Raw genomic sequence first — 20,454 nt, 5'->3', positions numbered from 1 at the left:
CTCATCAAAATCAATTCTGCTAGTGATTTGTCCAATTAAGTCATTTAACAATCATTTAGAAGCAACATTAGAATACAACACAACCTTCCAGGACACGGGGAGATGCCTAATGAAACATTTACCTCAGTTAATGGATCAATCAGCCTTTAGAATAGATGTTCAGAACCGACCCTGCCTCTGAGGCTGTCTGTTCCATCCTCCATCACTAAACACTAGGGTAAACCAACAGCCTGTCTAAGGTGATTCAACACCTGAGGTCATCTACCTCAAAACGTTTAAGTCACTTCAGTAGAGTAATTATCTTACTTCAGGAAGAATGTGTCAGTGTGTCTCCGTGTTCTGAACTCATTTTTATTATTGACCCTTGGAGCTAACAGTATAGTGTGGCAGGGCTGCTCGGTCAAACGCTGTGTGAGCCACAGATTGGTGTGAGCAGAGCAGAGCAGAGCAGAACCGAACAGAGCAGAACCAAACAGAACCGAACAGAGCAGAACACAGCAAAGTTTTCATCTTCCAGTTGCCATGTCTCCAACAGAGAGTAAAATAACCCCAGAGAGGAAAATGTCTAGATCGATATACTCCTCCTTCCTATTCAACATGTTCAAAGGCTTATATTCAAATAAGGCAAGGCCCAGATAAGCCTGTTTTTTTCCTTAGTTCAGAAAGCATAAATGAACATAGATTACCAGCAGCCTCAACAAGGTTTTTATAGCTACAGGAGACTAAAATAGAGGATAAAATAAAATACATGCATTAGTTTGAATCCACTCCGCTTCACCCCACATATACACATTGATTTCTCAAAATCTTTATGAGTTCTGCAAAGCCCTTTAACGTGCCTCTTACTCATGTATTCCAGTGACAGAATGAGGCATGTGTAGCACAGCTCCACACTACTATAATGAGCAGGACCCACTACCATCCTAGCTCTACGGGATAAAGTCTATAATCGATTCCTGTATGTGTGTTACTATGGGGAGGAAGTGAGAGAGAGAAAGACAGAGAGAGAGACAGAGAGCGAGAGAGAGAGAGTACGAGACAGAGAGAGACAGAGAGAGAGAGGGTGGATTTGTGCTACGCTAACAGCCCGCTATTTGTTTGCTTTGAGGGGTATTACCTTCTAGTCTCCAGACATCTGGGTCTATCGATCCCAGCCAGATGCAGACAGAGAAGGGGGCAATGCCCTTTGAACCCTGCTGATTATTAGCGCCACACTGGGAGATGTGTATGTCCTACAGCAGGAAATCAAAGCCTCTGTCGTGCTCTGGGGCTGCTATTGCAAACTAGTCAATGTTTCCTGTAGACCACCCAAAAGCATACATTATTACTTAATCAAATACAGAATAGATGTATTTAAGTATGCATACAGTAGACCTACAGTAGATCTACCATTTCCCACTGTTAAAGTATACTTCATATCACTATCAGTAAACAGATACATTGATATAATGATCAGATTTTTTTATTTATGTCATTAGTCAGTTAAGAACAAATTCTTATTTATAATGAAGGCCTACAACGGCCAAACCCGGACGACACTGGGCCAATTGTGCCCCACCCTATCGGGCTCCCAAGTGGCGCAGCTGTCCAAGGTACTGCATCTCAGTGCTAGAGGCGTCACTACAGACACCCTGTTTCAAATCCAGGTTGTATCACAACCAGCCGTGATTGGGAGTCCCATAGGGCGGCGCACAATTAGCGTAGAGCCGTCCGGGTTTGGTCGGTGTAGACCGTCACTGTAAATGAGAATTTGGTCCTAACTGACTTGCCTAGTCAAATGAAAAATAAATGGGTTTAATTAAAGCTTTGCTTGTTTCTGCTGAAATTCCAAACATGCCTTATTGTTGCTATAGTGCCTATTCAGGAGCTGGGTGAATGAACACTCAGAGGCTGTTTCCTTTGTTCTGCCTGCTTCAGGAGGAAAGGCAGAGGTAAATGAGAGAAACGGTAGAGGAGAGGTGTAAGCAAGGGATTCAGACATATCGTCTATTAGACTCAGTACTGCCAAGTGGAGTGGCACACTGCCAGGACCAGAGCCCCATCACTTACCCTCTGCTGCCTGCAAATATCACACCTGAACCTGGGCAACAGTAAACTCAGCTTCTCCCCTCTGCCTCCAACCTAACAACTCAGAACATCTATCAGGTGTATCACTGTGTATCTCTAGTTGTTTTCAACCTAACACCTACAGTGTGTTGTTCTGTGATAGATAGATTGAAAAGACAATTGGGATGATTGAAGTGAGAGTGGATACCACAGAAGACAACCTCTTCTTCCCATCCAAACCATTCTTTACATTGGTAGCATGTTACCAGAATGTTGAAGCCCAATGTTCTTGTCCTGTTACAACAGGTGGTACAAGAAGCACCAGGCCAGTAGCAGGCAGCCATGTTGGGGAGTAGTGGACTACATGTAGTTCAACTAGTCATTTAACTACATTTTGCAGTAGCTTGGTGGTAGTTGAACTAAAATCAAATCTAGGTAGAGTTTTCCTTTCATGCCATGTAGTGGTGTAGCTAACTACTGGAACTACACACTGCTTTCAAATAATAATACTACTAATATGGGTGAAGTTGTCACGTTCGTCGTAACGAGGAGACCAAGGCACAGCGTGATATGAATACATTCTTCTTTATTTACACGAAGAATACTAAACAAGCAAAACAACTAAATGAACGTGACGCTATAAGACACGAGTGTTGACCGGCAACTACACATAGACAAGACAAAAACTAAACCACCCTCGTCACACCCTGACCTACCCAAAATAAGAAAGAAAACAAAGATAACTAAGGTCAGGGCATGACAGAAGTGGGCAATCATTTCCTGTCTTTTCAGCATCAGACCTGCCTAACTCTCCCTTGAAACGTCATTATTGTGTTTAATAGGCTAAATGACACATTCTGTTAACAAATGACCCCAAAGTGATCTGTTCTTGCAATTTGTATTTGACATTTCAGATGTACATCTGATCATTTTTCATTAAGCAGTTTGAATGTAGCAAACTACTTTTTAACTTTGGTTAATTCAACTATATTCTTCTAAAGGATAGCGGTAGTGTAGCTTAATTTCTTCCAGTGTGAAGTAAGTGGTAGCTTGGTGAAGTAGATTTTCAGAGAAGCTTCCACGGACAGCAGGGAGATGAAGTGAACACCCAGCCCGCCTACGAGAGCCTGTCTCAGGACTCTCGGCCTTCCATGAGTGGGGCCTTTTCAAGGCTGTGAATCCTGCATGCATTTCCTCATTCTTTTTATATTCTAATAGGCGCTGTGGTTTGGCTGAGGCGCTAACCTTTTAGCTCTGTGGATGCATTATCCCCAACACAAAGGGCACAATCCATCTCTCCTTCACTTGTTTTCTCCCCTCCCCCTCTTTTCCTCCTCACTCCTCTCATTAAAAATACATTCAGTCCCTCACACGCTAAATGAAACTATTCCGGCAGTCTTTTAAATGCAAAACTCTAATATTGTTACTGTGTATGTAAATAGCTGGCGGAAAAATTTGCCTTGCCAAGTAGAGTACCCTCTCCGCCCACCATGCCCGTCACCTCTGAGGAAAGCTTTTTATTGCACAGCAGCCCCGTTGGCACACCCGGCCCACTGGCAGTCTACACACGCTGGGGTCAGGGTTCAGAGGTCAGGAGGGGAGTAGTTCAGGGGATCACGTGGGTTCTATGTGGCTGACAAGGCTGTGTTGTTAAAACTAGACTGTAGTGTACTGTAATGTCCTGATGGGCTGCGTTGCATACAGCACATCAAAGACCTCCCTATGCCTGCTTATTCAATGAGAGAGGCATGGTGAGAGAGCTTAACCAGTCCTCATGCACACACACACACACATTCCCTCACAAACACATGGTAGACAGCGCACACCCACACATTAGAGGCCCATATATAATCACACATCCTCTAGGTTCAAAGACGTTGAATCGGGCCTTGATAAGAGGTCCAGGTGAACACTTTACATACACTCTCCATTATGTCCAGCTGTAATGGGGCGCCAGGGCAGCTAATTAGTATAATATTGCTGTGCTAATGTATGCAGCTCACAGAGCAGAGGCCAGGGAAAAAATGAGTTTGATAAATAAGAGTAGAGAGGAACATCTGGACCAGAAGGAGAGAGGACCAACAGGAAATAAGAGAGAAAGGGAGAGCAGGAAAGGAAGGGGAGAGGTAGAAGGGAGGAGAGAGAGAGAATGTGGGGGGAAGAGGAGAGTTAGAGGGAAGGAGAGGGAGAGAATGGGGGTAGAGGTGAGGAGAGGGGGAGAATGAGGGGGAAGAGGAGAGTTAGAAGGGAGGAGAGGGAGAGAATGTGGGGGAAGAGGAGAGTTAGAGGGAAGGAGAGGGAGAGAATGAGGGGGTAGAGGAGAGTTAGAGGGGAGGAGAGGGAGAGAATGGGGGTAGAGGTAAGGAGAGGGGGAGAATGAGGGGGTAGAGGAGAGTTAGAGGGGAGGAGAGGGAGAGAATGAGGAGTAGAGGAGAGTTAGAGGGGAGGAGAGGGAGAGAATGAGGGGTAGAGGAGAGTTAGAGGGGAGGAGAGGGAGAGAATGAGAGGGTAGAGGAGAGTTATAGGGGAGGATAGGGTGAGAATGAGTGGGGTAGAGGAGAGTTAGAGGGGAGGAGAGGGAGAGAATGAGGGGAAGAGGAGAGTTAGAGGGGAGAGAGGGAGAGAATGAGGGGTAGAGGAGAGTTAGAGGGGAGGAGAGGGAGAGAATGAGAGGGTAGAGGAGAGTTATAGGGGAGGATAGGGTGAGAATGAGTGGGGTAGAGGAGAGTTAGAGGGGAGGAGAGGGAGAGAATGAGGGGAAGAGGAGAGTTAGAGGAGGAGAGGAGAGGGAGAGGGAGAGGGGAGGAGAGGGAGAATGGGGGAAGAGGCGAGTTCGAGGGGAGGAGAGGGAGGGAATGAGGGGGAAGAGGAGAGTTAGAGGGGAGGAGAGGGAGAGAATGAGGGGTAGAGGAGAGTTAGAGGGGAGGAGAGGGAGAGAATGAGGGGGTGGGGGGTTAGAGGGGAGGTGAGGGAGAGAATGAGGGGGAAGAGGAGAGTTAGAGGGGAGGAGAGGGAGAGAATGAGGGGGAAGAGGAGAGTTAGATGGGAGGGGAGGGAGAGAATGAAGGGTAGAAGAGATTTAGAGGGGAGGAGAAGGAGAGAATGAGGGGGAAGAGGAGAGTTAGAGGGAGGAGAGGGAGAGAATGAGGGGAAGAGGAGAGTTAGAGGGGAGGAGAGGGAGAGAATGAGGGGTAGAGGAGAGTTAGAGGGGAGGAGAGGGAGAGAATGAGAGGGTAGAGGAGAGTTATAGGGGAGGATAGGGTGAGAATGAGGGGGTAGAGGAGAGTTAGAGGGGAGGAGAGGGAGAGAATGAGGGGAAGAGGAGAGTTAGAGGGGAGGAGAGGAGAGGGAGGGAGAGGGGAGGAGAGGGAGAGGGAGAATGGGGGAAGGGCGAGTTAGGGGAGGAGAGGGAGGGAATGAGGGGAAGAGGAGAGTTAGAGGGGAAGAGGGAGGGAGAGAATGAGGGGTAGAGGAGAGGAGGGGAGGGGAGGGGGAGAATGAGGGGTGGGGGGTTAGAGGGGAGGTGAGGGAGAGAATGAGGGGAAGAGGAGAGTTAGAGGGGAGGAGAGGGAGAGAATGAGGGGGAAGAGGAGAGTTAGATGGGAGGGGAGGGAGAGAATGAAGGGTAGAAGAGATTTAGAGGGGAGGAGAGGGAGAGAATGAGAGGGTAGAGGAGAGTTATAGGGGAGGAGGGAGAGAATGAGGGGAAGAGGAGAGTTAGAGGGGAGGAGAGGAGAGGGAGAGAATGAGGGGGAATAGGAGAGTTAGAGGGGAGGAGAGGGAGAGAATGAGGGGTAGAGGAGAGTTTGAGGGGAGGAGAGGAGAGAATGAGGGGTAGAGGAGAGTTAGAGGGGAGGAGACGGAGAGAATGGGGGGGTAGAGGAGAGTTAGAGGGGAGGAGAGGGAGAGAATGAGGGGAAGAGGAGAGTTAGAGGAGAGGAAGAAGAGACATAGGGGAAAGAGGATGAGACAGAAAGCTAGAGAATGGGGAAGGAAGAGGAAGAGGGAGAGATTAAACTATGAAATAACACATATGGAATCATGTAGTTACCAATAAATAAAAATATATTTTAGATTTTAGATTCTTCAAAGCACCACTTTTTGCCTTGATGACAGCTTTGCACACTCTTGGGATTCTATCAACCAGCTTCACCTGGAATGCTTTTCCAGCAGTCTTGAAGGAGTTCCCACATATGCTGAGTATTTGTTTGCTGCTTTTCCTTCACTCTGAAGTCCAACTCATCCCAAACCATCTCAATTGGGTTGAGGTCGGGTGATTGTGGAGGCCAGGTCATCTGATGCAGCACTCCATCACTCTGCTTCTTGGTCATATAGCCCTTACACAGATTGGAGGTGTGTTGGGTCATTGCCCTGTTGAAAAACAAATGATAGTCCCACTAAGCGCAAACCAGATGGGATGGCGTATCTCTGCAAAATTCTGTGGTAGCCATGCTGGTTAAGTGTACCTTGAATTCTAAATAAATCACTGACAGTGTCACCAGCAAAGCACCCTGACACCATCACACCTCCTCCTCCATGCTTCACTGTGGGAACCACACATGCGGAGATCATCCGTTAACCTACTCTGCATCTCACAAAGACAAAGCAGTTGGAACCAAAAATCTCACAGTTGGACTCATCAGACCAAAGGATGGATGTCCACTTGTCTATTGTCCATTGCTTGAGTTTCTTGGCCCAAGCAAGTCTCTTCTTATTATTGGTGTTCTTTAGTACTGGTTTCTTTGCAGGAATTTGACCATGAAGGCCTGATTCAGGCAGTCTCCTCTGAACAGTTGATGTTGAGATGTGTCAGTTACTTGAACTCTGAAGCAATTATTTGGGATGCAATCTGAGGTGCACTTAACTCTAATGAACTTATCCTCTGCAGCAGAGGTAACTCTGGGTCTTCCTTTCCTGTGGCGGTCCTCATAAAGAGACAGTTTCATCATAGTGCTTGATGGTTTTTCCGTATTAATGTTCCGTATTGACTGACCTTCATGTCTTAAAGTAATGATGGACTGTCGTTTCTCTTTGCTGATTTGATCTGTTCTTGCCATAATATGGATTTGGTCTTTCACCAAATAGGGCTATCTTCTGTATACCACTCCTACCTCATCACAACACAACTGACTGGCTCAAATGCATTAAGAAGGAAAGAAATTCCACAAATTAACTATTAACAAAGCACACCTGTTAACTGAAATGCATTCCAGGTGACTACCTCATGAAGCTGGTTGAAAGAATACCAAGAGTGTGCAAAGCTGTCATCAAGGCAAAGGGTGGCTAATTTGGGTGGCAAAGGGTGGCTAATTATTATACAATGTAGAAAATAGCCAAAAATAAAGAAAAACCCAGGAATGAGTAGGTGTTTCCAAACTTTTGACTGGTACTGTATGTGTTCAGTGAAAGGCAGAGTTAGGGATGGTGGGATAGATACAGGGGCTGACAGACTCAAGCCAAAATGTGGAGAGAGTGGTGTGGAGGAAGGGAGGAAAAGAGATCTCAGATGGAAAGGAACATAACTCAGTGTAGTAAAACTGTATCAATGACATCAGAGGAGCTCCAAGTTATTAAGAAAATAACATTAAGAGTCTGATCTCATCAGCAGTAACAAGCACTGCAGAGCAGAGAGGAGAGGGTATCTTTCTCTCTTTCTCTATCTATCTCTCTTTCTCTCACACACACACACACACACACACACACACACACACACACACACACACACACACACACACACACACACACACACACACACACACACACACACACACACACACACACACACACACACACACACACACACACACACACACACACACACACACACACACAATTAGGTAAAGCGGAACTTACGATTGGTGCACACTGCAGTTGTAGAAGACAAAGTCCACACTGGCAAACTTCTTCCCTGTCTCCTTAGACTTCAGATACAGCTTCACAGTACGCTTGTCCCCTAGAAAGAGGTACAGTCAGATACAGCTTCACAGTACGCTGGTCCCCTAGAAAGAGGTACAGTCAGATACAGCTTCACAGTACGCTTGTCCCCTAGAAAGAGGTACAGTCAGATACAGCTTCACAGTATGCTTGTCCCCTAGAAAGAGGTACAGTCAGATACAGCTTCACAGTACACTTGTCCCCTAGAAAGAGGTACAGTCAGATACAGCTTCACAGTACGCTTGTCCCCTAGAAAGAGGTACAGTCAGATACAGCTTCACAGTACGCTGGTCCCCTAGAAAGAGGTACAGTCAGATACAGCTTCACAGTACGCTTGTCCCCTAGAAAGAGGTACAGTTAGATACAGCTTCACAGTACGCTTGTCCCCTAGAAAAAGGTACAGTCAGATACAGCTTCACAGTACGCTTGTCCCCTAGAAAGAGGTACAGTCAGATACAGCTTCACAGTACGCTTGTCCCCTAGAAAGAGGTACAGTCAGATACAGCTTCACAGTACGCTGGTCCCCTAGAAAGAGGTACAGTCAGATACAGCTTTCAGAACTGGGTGATAAGGCCAATAAATCTTTCACAATATTTTTCATATTTTTGACAGCATGACCATATTCGACGGTATTTTACATTTTTGAATAATACAAGTTCTAAATAGGCTTTATGAGTAGCTCATGACCTCAGGGTGGCAACACATACATTTTAAGTGATTTCAATGGGTCTTTCACCATTCTGATTGTTTTATACTGTTCAATCTAATGTCAAACAAAAAAATGAATCTGCATTTCCTTTACTATTATTTTAATTTCCACATTATTCTAATTCTATAATTGGAATATAGTGGGCAGCGTCTTGAATACATTGGGGGTTGACATGACAACAAATACATGAACCAGGGAGGAATTATTGACAAGGTAGGAACCAAAGTGTTGGTCAGTGTTTCCAGGTGACCCTAAATAGATGTTACATTGCATCTTTTCTTTCCTCTTGTACAGTATATATACAAAAGTATGTGAAGACCCCTTCAAATTTGTGGCTTCGGCTGTTTCAGCCACACCCGTTGCTGACAGGTGTACAAGATCGAGCACACAGCCATGCAATCTCCATAAACAAACATTGTCAGTAGAATGGCCTTACTGAAGAGCTCAGTAACTTTCAATGTGACACCGTCATAGGATGCCACCTTTCCAGCAAGTGGGATTGTCACATTTCTGCCCCGCTAGAGCTGCCCCAGTCAACTGTAAGTGCTGTTATTGTGAAGTGGAAATGTCTAGGAGCATCAACGGCTCAGCCGAGAAGTGGTAGGCCACACAAGCTCACAGAACAGGACCGCCGAGTGCTGAAGCGCGTAGCGTCTAAAAATTGTCTGTCCTCGGTTGCAACGCTCACTGGCGAGTTACAAACTGCCTCTGGAAGCAAAGTCAGCACAAGAACTGTTCGTCAGGAGCTTTATGAAATGGGTTTCCATGGCCGAGCAGCTGCACATAAGCCTAAGATTACCATGTGCAATGCCAAGCGTCGGCTGGAGTGGTGTAAAGCTCGCAGCAATTGTAGCGTGTTCTCTGGAGTGATGAATCACGCTTCACCATCTGGCAGTCCGACAGGATGAATCTGGGTTTGGCGGATATCAGGAGAACGCTACCTGCCCGTATGCATATTGCCAACTGTAAAGTTTGGTGTAGGAGCAATAATAGTCTGGGGCTGTTTTTCATGGTTTGGGCTAGGCCCCTTAGTTCCAGTGAAGGGAAATCTTAACGTAACAGTGTCCAATGACATTCTAGACGATTCTGTGCTTCCAACTGGCAACAGTTTGGGGAAGGTCTCTCCTGTTTCAAAATGACAATGCCAGTGCACAAAGCGAGGTCCATACAGAAATGGTTTGTTGAGATCGGTGTGGAAGAGCTTGACTGGCCTGCACAGAGCCCTGACCTCAACCCCATTGAACACCTTTGGGATGAATTGGAACACCAACTGTGAACCAGGTCTAATCACCCAACATCAGTGCCTGACCTCACTAATGCTCTTGTGGCTGAATGGAAGCAAGTCTCCGCAGCAATGTTCCAACATCTAGTGGAAAGGCTTCCCAGAAGATTAGAGGCTGTTTTAGCAGCAAAGGACCAACTCCATATTCATGCCCATGATTTTGGAATGAGATGTTCGACGAGCAGCTAGCTAACATATTCATTCTTCGCCTATTCCTTTCTGATTTAGAAGATACCATTGCACAAACAACATGTTTATCTAAGCTTCCATCACTGCTACCAGTTGTTTTAGCTAGCTACGTTTGTGATTAGTATTTATATTTGTATTTATTATGGACTACTCTTCCTGGGGTTTATAATGGATCCCCATTAGTTCCTGCCAAGGCAGCAGCTACTCTTCCTGGGGTTTATTATGGATCCCCATTAGTTCCTGCCAAGGCAGCAGCTACTCTTCCTGGGGTTTATTATGGATCCCCATTAGTTCCTGCCAAGGCAGCATCTACTCTTCCTGGGATTTATTACGGATCTCCATTAGTTCCTGCCAAGGCAGCAGCTACTCTTCCTGGGGTTTATAATGGATCCCCATTAGTTCCTGCCAAGGCAGCAGCTACTCTTCCTGGGGTTTATAATGGATCCCCATTAGTTCCTGCCAAGGCAGCAGCTACTCTTCCTGGGGTTTATTATGGATCCCCATTAGTTCCTGCCAAGGCAGCAGCTACTCTTCCTGGGATTTATTACGGATCTCCATTAGTTCCTGCCAAGGCAGCAGCTACTCTTCCTGGGGTTTATAATGGATCCCCATTAGTTCCTGCCAAGGCAGCAGCTACTCTTCCTGGGGTTTATTATGGATCCCCATTAGTTCCTGCCAAGGCAGCAGCTACTCTTCCTGGGGTTTATTATGGATCCCCATTAGTTCCTGCCAAGGCAGCAGCTACTCTTCCTGGGATTTATTACGGATCTCCATTAGTTCCTGCCAAGGCAGCAGCTACTCTTCCTGGGGTTTATAATGGATCCCCATTAGTTCCTGCCAAGGCAGCAGCTACTCTTCCTGGGGTTTATAATGGATCCCCATTAGTTCCTGCCAAGGCAGCAGCTACTCTTCCTGGGGTTTATTATGGATCCCCATTAGTTCCTGCCAAGGCAGCAGCTACTCTTCCGGGGCTCCAAACATATTAAAGCACTTACATCAATGAAAGATAAAACAGGACATCATATAACATTAACATTATTACACCACTACATATCTACAATACAACATGTTTAATAGCACCATTCAACAATATCACAATGTGTGCCTATGCATGTGGCTATACTTTAGTGTTTCTCTTCACAGTCCCTGCTGTGCCATAAAGTGTATTTTACCTGTTTTTATTTATCTGATTCAACTTCTTGCATCAGTTACCTGGTGTGGAATGTAGTTCCATGTAGTCATGGCTCTATGTAGTACTGTGCGCCTCCCATAGTCTGTCATGTAAATAATTCATGTTAGCTCTCTGTGTACTTTTAAGGTCCAGCTGTGCTGCCCTGTTCTGAGCCAACTGCAATTTTCCTAAGACGCTCTTTGTGGCACCTGAACACACTACTGAACAGTAGTCAAGGTGTGACAAAACTAGAGCCAGTAGGACCTGCATTGTTGATAGTGATGTTAAGAAGGCAGAACAGAGCTTTATTATGGACAGACTTCTCCCCATCTTAGCTACTACTGCATCAATATGTGTTGACCATGACAGTATACAATCCAGGGTTACTCCAAGCAGTTTAGTCATCTCAACTTGCTCAATTTACACATTATTCATTAGGAGATGTAGTTGAGGTTTAGGGTGTAGTGAATGATTTGTCCCAAATACAATGCTTTTAGTTTTAGAAATATTTAGGTCTAACTTATTCCTTGCCACCCACTCTGAAACTAACTGCAGCTCTTTGTTGAGTGTTGCAGTCATTTCAGTCACTGTACTAGCTGACATGTGTAGTGTTGAGTGTTGCAGTCATTTCAGTCGCTGTAGTAGCTGACGTGTATAGTGTTGAGTGTTGCAGTCATTTCAGTCACTGTACTAGCTGACGTGTATAGTGTTGTGTTGCAGTCATTTCAGTCGCTGTACTAGCTGACATGTGTAGTGGAGTGTTGCAGTCATTTCAGTCGCTGTACTAGCTGACGTGTGTAGTGTTGAGTGTTGCAGTCATTTCAGTCACTGTAGTAGCTGACGTGTGTAGTGTTGAGTGTTGCAGTCATTTCAGTCGCTGTAGTAGCTGACGTGTGTAGTGTTGAGTGTTGCAGTCATTTCAGTCGCTGTAGTAGCTGACGTGTGTAGTGTTGAGTGTTGCAGTCATTTCAGTCGCTGTAGTAGCTGACGTGTGTAGTGTTGAGTGTTGCAGTCATTTCAGTCGCTGTAGTAGCTGACGTGTGTAGTGTTGAGTGTTGCAGTCATTTCAGTCGCTGTAGTAGCTGACATGTGTAGTGTTGAGTGTTGCAGTCATTTCAGTCGCTGTACTAGCTGACATGTGTAGTGTTGAGTGTTGCAGTCATTTCAGTCGCTGTAGTAGCTGACGTGTGTAGTGTTGAGTGTTGCAGTCATTTCAGTCACTGTAGTAGCTGACGTGTATAGTGTTGAGTGATTTACTGAAAGCCAGTGACATGTTATTAGTAAAGTATTAGCGGCTAACACCATTTATTTAGCAACAACTTGCTAAGAGGAGACCAACTAGCAGACAGTAAGATATATAAACTAATGGTGTAATTATGGAACACCATGTCAGTATCCACCTGACCAGACTGCAGTGGATGACAAGACAGTGCTTGTGACTCCGTGGTCGAGCAACTGCTCTCTCCTTGAGTGACAGGGGGCGGGGCTTGGTGTGGTTAGCAGCATGCAGCAGGAAGAGGAGAAAGATGACTCAAGTAGCAAATGGACCAAATTATAAAAACAGGCATTATGTGTACCGGATATGACATTTAGCAAACCAAACATTGAAAGTAAAACCCAAACCGGTCGTTGCATCAATATCGGTATATACAGTTGAAGTCTGAAGTTTACATACACCTTAGCCAAATACATTTAAACTCAGTTTTTCACAATTCCTGAATAATAGTAGAGAGAATGATTTATTTCAGCTTTTAATTCTTTCATCATATTCCCAGTGGGTCAGAAGTTTACATACACTCAATTAGTATTTGGTAGCATTGCCTTTAAATTGTTTAACTTGGGTCATGTGTTTCAGGTAGCCTTCCACAAGCTTCCCGCAATAAGTTGGGTTCATTTTGGCCCATTCCTCCTGACAGGGCTGGTGTAACTGAGTCAGGTTTGTAGGCCTCCTTGCTCACACACGCTTTTTCAGTTCTGCCCACAAATTTTCTATAGGATTGAGGTCAGGGCTTTGTGATGGCCACTCCAATACCTTGACTTTGTTGTCCTTAAGCCATTTTGCCACAACTTTGGAAGTATGCTTGAGGTCATTGTTCATTTGGAAGACCCATTTGCGACCAAGCTTTACCTTCCTGACTGATGTCTTGAGATGTTGCTTCAATATATCCACATCATTTTCCATGCTCATGCAGCCATCTATTTTGTGAAGTGCTCCAGTCCCTCCTGCAGCAAAGCACCCCCACAACATGATGCTGCCACCCCCATGCTTCACGGTTGGGATGGTGTTCTGCAGCTTGCAAGCCTCACCCTTTTTCCTCCAAACATAACGATGGTCATTATGGCCAAACAGTTCTATTTTTGTTTCATCAGACCAGAAGACATTTCTCCAAAAAGTATGATCTTTGTCCCCATGTGCAGTTGCAAACCGTAGTCTGGCTTTTTTATGGCAGTTTTGGAGCAGTGGCTTCTTCCTTGCTAAGCAGCCTTTCAGGTTATGTCGATATAGGACTCGTTTTACTGTGGATATAGATACTTTTGTACCTGTTTCCTCCAGCATCTTCACAGGGTCCTTTGCTGTTGTTCTGGGATTGATTTGTACTTTTTGCACCAAAGTACGTTCATCTCTAGGAGACAGAACGTGTCTCCTTGCTGAGCAGTATGACGGCTGCGTGGTCCCATGGTGTTTATACTTGGTACTATTGTTTGTATAGATGAACGTGGTACCTTCATGTTTTTGGAAATTGCTCCCAAGGATGAAACAGACTTTTGGAGGTCTAGAATTTATTTTCTGAGATCTTGGCTGATTTCTTTTGATTTTCTCATGAGGTCAAGCAAAGAGCCACTGAGTTTGAAGGTAGGCCTTGAAATACATCCACAGGTACACCTCCAATTGACTCAAATGATGTCAATTAGCCTATTAGAAGCTTCTAAATCCATGACATAATTTTCTGGAATTTTCCAAGCTGTTTAAAGGCACAGTCAACTTAGTGTATGTAAACTTCTGACCCACTGGAATTGTGATACAGTTAATTATACGTGAAATAATCTGTCTGTAAACAATTGTTGGAAAAATGACTTGTGTCATGCACAAAGTAGATGTCCTAACCGACTTGCCAAAACTATAGTTTGTTAACAAGAAATTTGTAAACTTCTGACTTGAACTGTAGTTAAATATGGTACATTCTAAGAAAAAAAGGTTCTAGATAGAACCAAAAAGAGTTCAAGTCTTGCTTCATATATAGCAAAACTGAAATTGGTTCCATATAGAACCCTATATGGAACCTAAGGGTTCTATATGGAACCAGTTGTGGTTCAGTGAAGAAGAACTCCTGGGGTTCTGATCAAAGAACTCTACAAAAGAGTTCTATATAGAACCTTTAGAGGTGTCATATATGAAGCAAGCATAGAGCGCTGTTTGGTTCTATCCCGGAACCCAGCCCTAACAGCTTCACAGTACGTTTGTCACCAAGAAAGAGTGACAGTACGTCAGTACAACACAATCTACACACAGACAAATAATCCAATGCTGTTCACACACAGTGTAACTGGGTTATATTACTAACAAATAGCAGCAGGAGGATGCTGTGGCTAAATGTCTCACCCTGGTTGCGTGTGATGGGGGCGACCTCTCGTGTGGAAGGGGACAGGCAGTAGATGCGTCCCCCAAAGATGCGTCCCTCTGTCTCAGTGTAGTCCTCAAAGGAGCAGTTGACCCCTGCCGAAAGGTTAGGCACATTCTGGGCCTGCAGCACCAGCTAGGGATACAGAGAGAGAGGAGAGTGTGAGGACACGTCAATGTGAGAACACACACACAGAAACACACGGGCACGCACACACATGATTTATTGTCAGGTGACGTACCTGCACTTTGGACATGGTGACAGAGATGTTTCCGGGCTGGACACTGAGTTTGACGCACTGCTCCACTCGGGAGGCAAAACGCTGAGGCTCGTCAGCCCTCTCACAACGATCCTTCCTGGAGCACCTGACAGAGAAAGCATTTTGGTTCTTCAGGTGACTTGATAGTATGGAGTTGAGGACATAGTAATGTCAGGAACGCAGCGTCAGAGCAGCTCCGTGTGCTCATACAGTACTTACACATTGTGGAGGACACACCAGCCACAGTGGGGATCTCCTGACCCCAGGCAGCCGCTGCAGGAGGAGTACTGCTCACAGCTCTCCACTGGAACACGGCTCACCTGGAAACACACAGTACACACAGGTTAACATCATAGACTTTACAGAGGGAGTGGATGAGTGTTCAGCTGTGAGCGTAGTAGTTGTAGACACACACCATGACAAACGGGCACACGGTTGTCTTTCCAAAAAACGGATCTGATCAGATTTGTCCTTGTCTCTAACAGCTGTGTGTTCTGTGCAGTGAGTAGGTGACAGACAGACTGCCGTTCTGTCTGGTCTCAATCACCCCCCAGGCCTGCACTCTCAAACACAACCGACTGGACACCAGCAACCGACTGGCACCAGCCTCTGTGTGTGTGTGCTTCCTTGTGTTCGTCTGTACATGCGTGTGTGTGCGTGCATCCATGTGTGTGTGTGTGTGTGTGTGTGTGTGTGTGTGTGTGTGTGTGTGTGTGAGTGAGTGAGTGAGTGAGTGAGTGAGAGAACAGTCCGTGACAAGATTTGTGGGACAGCAGACCTGACCACAGTTACTCCTGTCACACTCAGAGAGCAGAGAGCACAGCTCACACACTTCCGGCTGCTTCACTCAGGATTGGAGTTGAACAATTCAATGTTTTGTGTCTGCACGCGTGTGTGCATTTGTCATCATTCTGGAATATAGGCTTTCTAGAAATCCACATGAAATAGTTCCACTGCACCAAATGGTTTGAGCAGAGACAGTAGGGACTGTGACGAGCACATCTAGGCTCTGCAGGGCAGTATATCAGTGGTCAGCAGGGCAGAGTGTGGGCGTGTATGGTAAGCTCTCGCTCTTTCTCTCTCTCTCTCTCTCTCGTTCTCTCTCTCTCTCTCTCTCTCTCTCTCTCTCTCTCTCTCTCTCGTTCTCTCTCTCTCTTTCTTTCTTTCTTTCTTTCTTTCTTTCTTTCTTTCTCTCTCTCCTCCTCTCTCCCTGTCTCTCTCTCCTCTCTCCATGTCTCTCTCTCTCTCTCCTCTCTCTGTCTCTCACTCTGCCTGCCTGTCCGTCTGCATGCTTGTTGGGTGTCACACATTCACACCCACACATTCAGCAGGAGTCAACTCACACCATCTCACTGGGATAGTATTATATTACTACTGCAGGCTTCTAAATCAAGTGTTGGAAATCAAACAGGATCCATTTAATCTGAGACCATTGAGGACTTCACTGCTGGGAGGACTGTAATTATTGACTAGAGAGAGAAAATCTAGTATGGAGCTGGACCTCTCTCTGAGGGGAGAAGAAAGGGAGGTAGAGAGAAACAGAGCGAGAGACAGAGAGAAAGAGAGAGAGGGAGAGGCAGAGAGAGAGAGAGAGAGGATGGGGGAGAGTGAGAGAGAGAGACAGAGAGAGAGAGAGAGAGAGAGGGAGAGAGAGAGAGAGAGAGAGAGAGGGAGGGAGAGGCAGAGACAGAGAGAGAGAGAGAGAGAGAGAGAGAGAGAGAGATTTAGAAGGGTAGAGACAGGAAAACCTGTCTCCCTGTAGAGGAAAGGCTGTGAAACCACTGCACAACAGCAGAACCTGAGACAGAGCTGCATTTCCTGACAAAATGTCAAAAATATCAAACAATTTAAGAGTGTCATTTCCCGAAATTTGAAACCCTTATTCAAGGTTTCAAAGACCTCTCTGATGAGAGTAAGCTACCCATCCTGCTGGGGGAGGACGCAGAGAGCTGTGGGTTGGCAGCCACTACATTGCTGCCTGCCAGAAGAGGAGGGACATTGTCTGACAGACCAACCAACCTGCACATGTCCTCTACTGTATGGTTATTGTTCAATGTATGGTTATTTTGACCCTTGGTTATTGTTGTTACTGTTGTCCCGTTGTCAATTTGGATTCTTATTGTATATATCCAAAGCTTAAGCTTGTTACGTCATGCCAATAAGGCAAGTTGAATAGAATTGAATTGTGAGAGAGAGGGAGAGAGAGAGAGAAAGAGAGAGAGAAACAGCGAGAGAGAGAGAGAAACAGAGAGAGAGGGAGAGAGAGAAAGAAAGAGAGTGAGAGAAAGAGAGAGAGAAACAGAAAGAGAGAGGGAGAGAGGGAGAGAGAAAGAGAGAGAAGTGAGAAACAGTAAGAAAGAAGGTTATGCACAGGAGAGTAACAGCGGCTGTAAGGCATGACACTGTCTGGTTGTGGTCTGTCACAGCTGGTGGACAGTAGCGTAGAGACTGTAGTAGGTGCTGTGTATTGGAGTGTGGGAGTCCAGTGGGGATTTTCCATTCAATAGTATACTGTACAGTATAAGTATAGGCAGACAGAACATGTATTTTGTATATGTGTACAAGCAAAAACAGTAAAACGAAGAAGTCAGTGCCTCCGATATAATAGTTCTGATGTCATTATTATACCAAACAACCACAGAGGCAAGCACCTGTCATGACATTCCCCCTGGACAAATGTGACTAAACAACACACCAAGGCAGTCACACATACTGTTCAACGTTTAGACCTCAACACCAGAGCAGATCGTTTATTTAGTAGGCCTAGTGATACAGGGAAAGATCATATTTAAATGGACCATTTCAATTATTGAGTTTTATAAAGCAAATAATAGGAAGGAAGATCTTAGCTTCCCCGCCAGTCCTTTGTCTTACTAAGATCTATTACAGCACCTATTTACTGCTACAGACAGGCAGCAGCGGATAGTGCTATTCATCTCAGGGAGGGATTTATTACAAATAAATAACCCCACAAATGAGCCTCTCTCATTTAGGTCACAATGGAGCGCATCTTAATCAGTCACAGGAAGGACGGAGCGAGGGAGGAGAGCGAGGGAGGAGAGCGAGGGAGGAGCCTATAGAAACAAACTAATCTAATTGTGCCTCTGATATTTCATTTCCCATCAGGGCAGCGACACAGGCTCAGCTCGGCAGGCCTACTGTAGTTGCTCCATCTGCTATCAGAGCACAATACTGTGATTTACCCCTCAGAACCAGCCCCATCACACACACACAGAATAGGTCATCCCTCTGCCCACACCGAAAACGACAAGGCTTCATTTCACACCAACAAACCTTTCCTTCTGGAGGCCTTTAATCATCCCTTTTCCTCTCATCTGTCTTGAATTTGGCTGGTTATAGAGAGAAACATGGCAAATGAGGCCATACATCACAGCCACTGACATAGACACAGCCTTGAGAGACAGAGAGAGAGAGAGAGAGAGAGAGAGAGAGAGAGAGAGAGAGAGAGAGAGAGAGAGAGGGGAGAGGGGAGAGAGAGAGGGAGAGGGAAAGAGAGACAGAGAGGGAGAAAGAGAGAAAGAGAGGAGAGAGAGAGAGAGAGAGGGAGAAAGAGAGAGAGAGACAGAGAGAGAGGGGGAGAGGGAGAGAGAGAGAGAGAGACAGAGAGAGGGAGAGAGAGAGAGCGAGAGAGGGAGAGAGGGAGAGGGAGAGAGAGAGAGAGAGAGGGGGACGGGGAGAGAGAGAGAGTTAGAGAGAGAGAGAGAGAGAGGGGGGGGCATATAGAAAATCTGTCTCACATGCCACTGACCAAAACTGACAGGTGACTTGTTGCATTCCTTTCTACTACTGGTCACAACCTACTGAATGAATGACATCCACCTCAAAGAGTTCTGTGGAATCAGATGAGGGCCAAGAGTTCAGTGGTCAGTTGATCACAGCACAAAAAGCTGCTGTGTTACTGTGTCCCTGATCCTTCCTCACAAATCACTTTATTCTGCTTAGCCCTGATTCCTCTGTCATCAGACAGACTGATAAACATGACCCTGGTTTCATCCACATTCCCTGCTGTTCTGTCCCTGTGACTGTTCTGTCTCTGTGACTGTTCTGTCTCTGTGACTGTTCTGTCCCTGTGACTGTTCTGTCCCTGTGACTGTTCTGTCCCTGTGACTGTTCTCTCCCTGTGACTGTTCTCTCCCTGTGACTGTTCTCTCCCTGTGACTGTTCTCTCCCTGTGACTGTTCTGTCCTGTCCATGTGACTGTTCTGTCCATGTGACTGTTCTGTCCCTGTGACTGTTCTCTCCCTGTGACTGTTCTGTCCATGTGACTGTTCTGTCCCTGTGACTGTTCTCTCCCCCTGTGACTGTTCTCTCCCTGTGACTGTTCTGTCCCTGTGACTGTTCTCTCCCTGTGACTGTTCTCTCCCTGTGACTGTTCTCTCCCTGTGACTGTTCTCTCCCTGTGACTGTTCTGTCCCTGTGACTGTTCTGTCCCTGTGACTGTTCTGTCCCTGTGACTGTTCTCTCCCTGTGACTGTTCTGTCCCTGTGACTGTCCTGTCCCTGTGACTGTTCTGTCCCTGTGACTGTTCTGTCCCTGTGACTGTTCTCTCCCTGTGACTGTTTTGTCCATGTGACTGTTCTGTCCATGTGACTGTTCTCTCCCTGTGACTGTTCTCTCCCTGTGACTGTTCTGTCCCTGTGACTGTTCTGTCCCTGTGACTGTTCTGTCCCTGTGACTGTTCTGTCCCTGTGAATGTCTTGTCCCTGTGACTGTTCTCTCCCTGTGACTGTTCTGTCCCTGTGAATGTCCTGTCCCTGTGACTGTCCTGTCCCTGTGACTGTTCTGTCCATGTGACTGTTCTGTCCCTGTGAATGTTCTCTCCCTGTGACTGTTTTGTCCCTGTGAATGTCCTGTCCCTGTGACTGTTCTGTCCCTGTGACTGTTCTGTCCCTGTGACTGTTCTGTAGGAAACAAGGACAAAGGAGCAGAAGCTACTGAGAGTTGATCTGCTCAGATCATCTTTCTAGAGTTCAGACACACTTAAATTAAATCAAATCAAATGTTATTTGTTACATCCACATGTTTATCAGATGTAGTGAAAGGCTCGTTCTTAGTTCTTAATACGTAGTTCCTGTCCTGCTGCCTCTGGTTATGAAACTGACAGGGCCATGATTCCTTTCCTACTCTGAGATCCTGGGTATCTGCTACTGATTAAGTTGGGAAGAGGAGATCCCAGAGCTAATCAAACCAGAATGTTCCAGTGAGGAGGAACGTTTTAGTACC

At 45.9% G+C, this 20,454-nt stretch overlaps 1 protein-coding gene across 2 annotated transcripts in view; it reads right to left on the bottom strand.

The window, feature by feature from the left end:
* Window positions 1–20,454, bottom strand: part of LOC112221539 (plexin-A1-like) — a 340,982-nt gene that overhangs the window by 147,279 nt on the left and 173,249 nt on the right. For both annotated transcript variants that reach the window (XM_042303888.1, XM_042303889.1), the window contains exons 5-8: window positions 15,430–15,530; window positions 15,193–15,316; window positions 14,933–15,086; window positions 7,900–7,999 (exon numbers count right to left, since the gene is read on the bottom strand). In XM_042303888.1, coding sequence (XP_042159822.1) covers window positions 7,900–7,999; window positions 14,933–15,086; window positions 15,193–15,316; window positions 15,430–15,530 — 479 coding nt within the window. The remainder of the gene's footprint in view (window positions 1–7,899; window positions 8,000–14,932; window positions 15,087–15,192; window positions 15,317–15,429; window positions 15,531–20,454) is intronic.

The sequence above is a fragment of the Oncorhynchus tshawytscha genome, linkage group LG22 (genome assembly GCF_018296145.1).
Source record: "Oncorhynchus tshawytscha isolate Ot180627B linkage group LG22, Otsh_v2.0, whole genome shotgun sequence".
Lineage (NCBI taxonomy): Eukaryota > Metazoa > Chordata > Actinopteri > Salmoniformes > Salmonidae > Oncorhynchus > Oncorhynchus tshawytscha.
The sequence above is the reverse complement of the archived record's forward strand: the minus strand, read 5'-3'. Positions and strand labels throughout refer to the sequence as shown.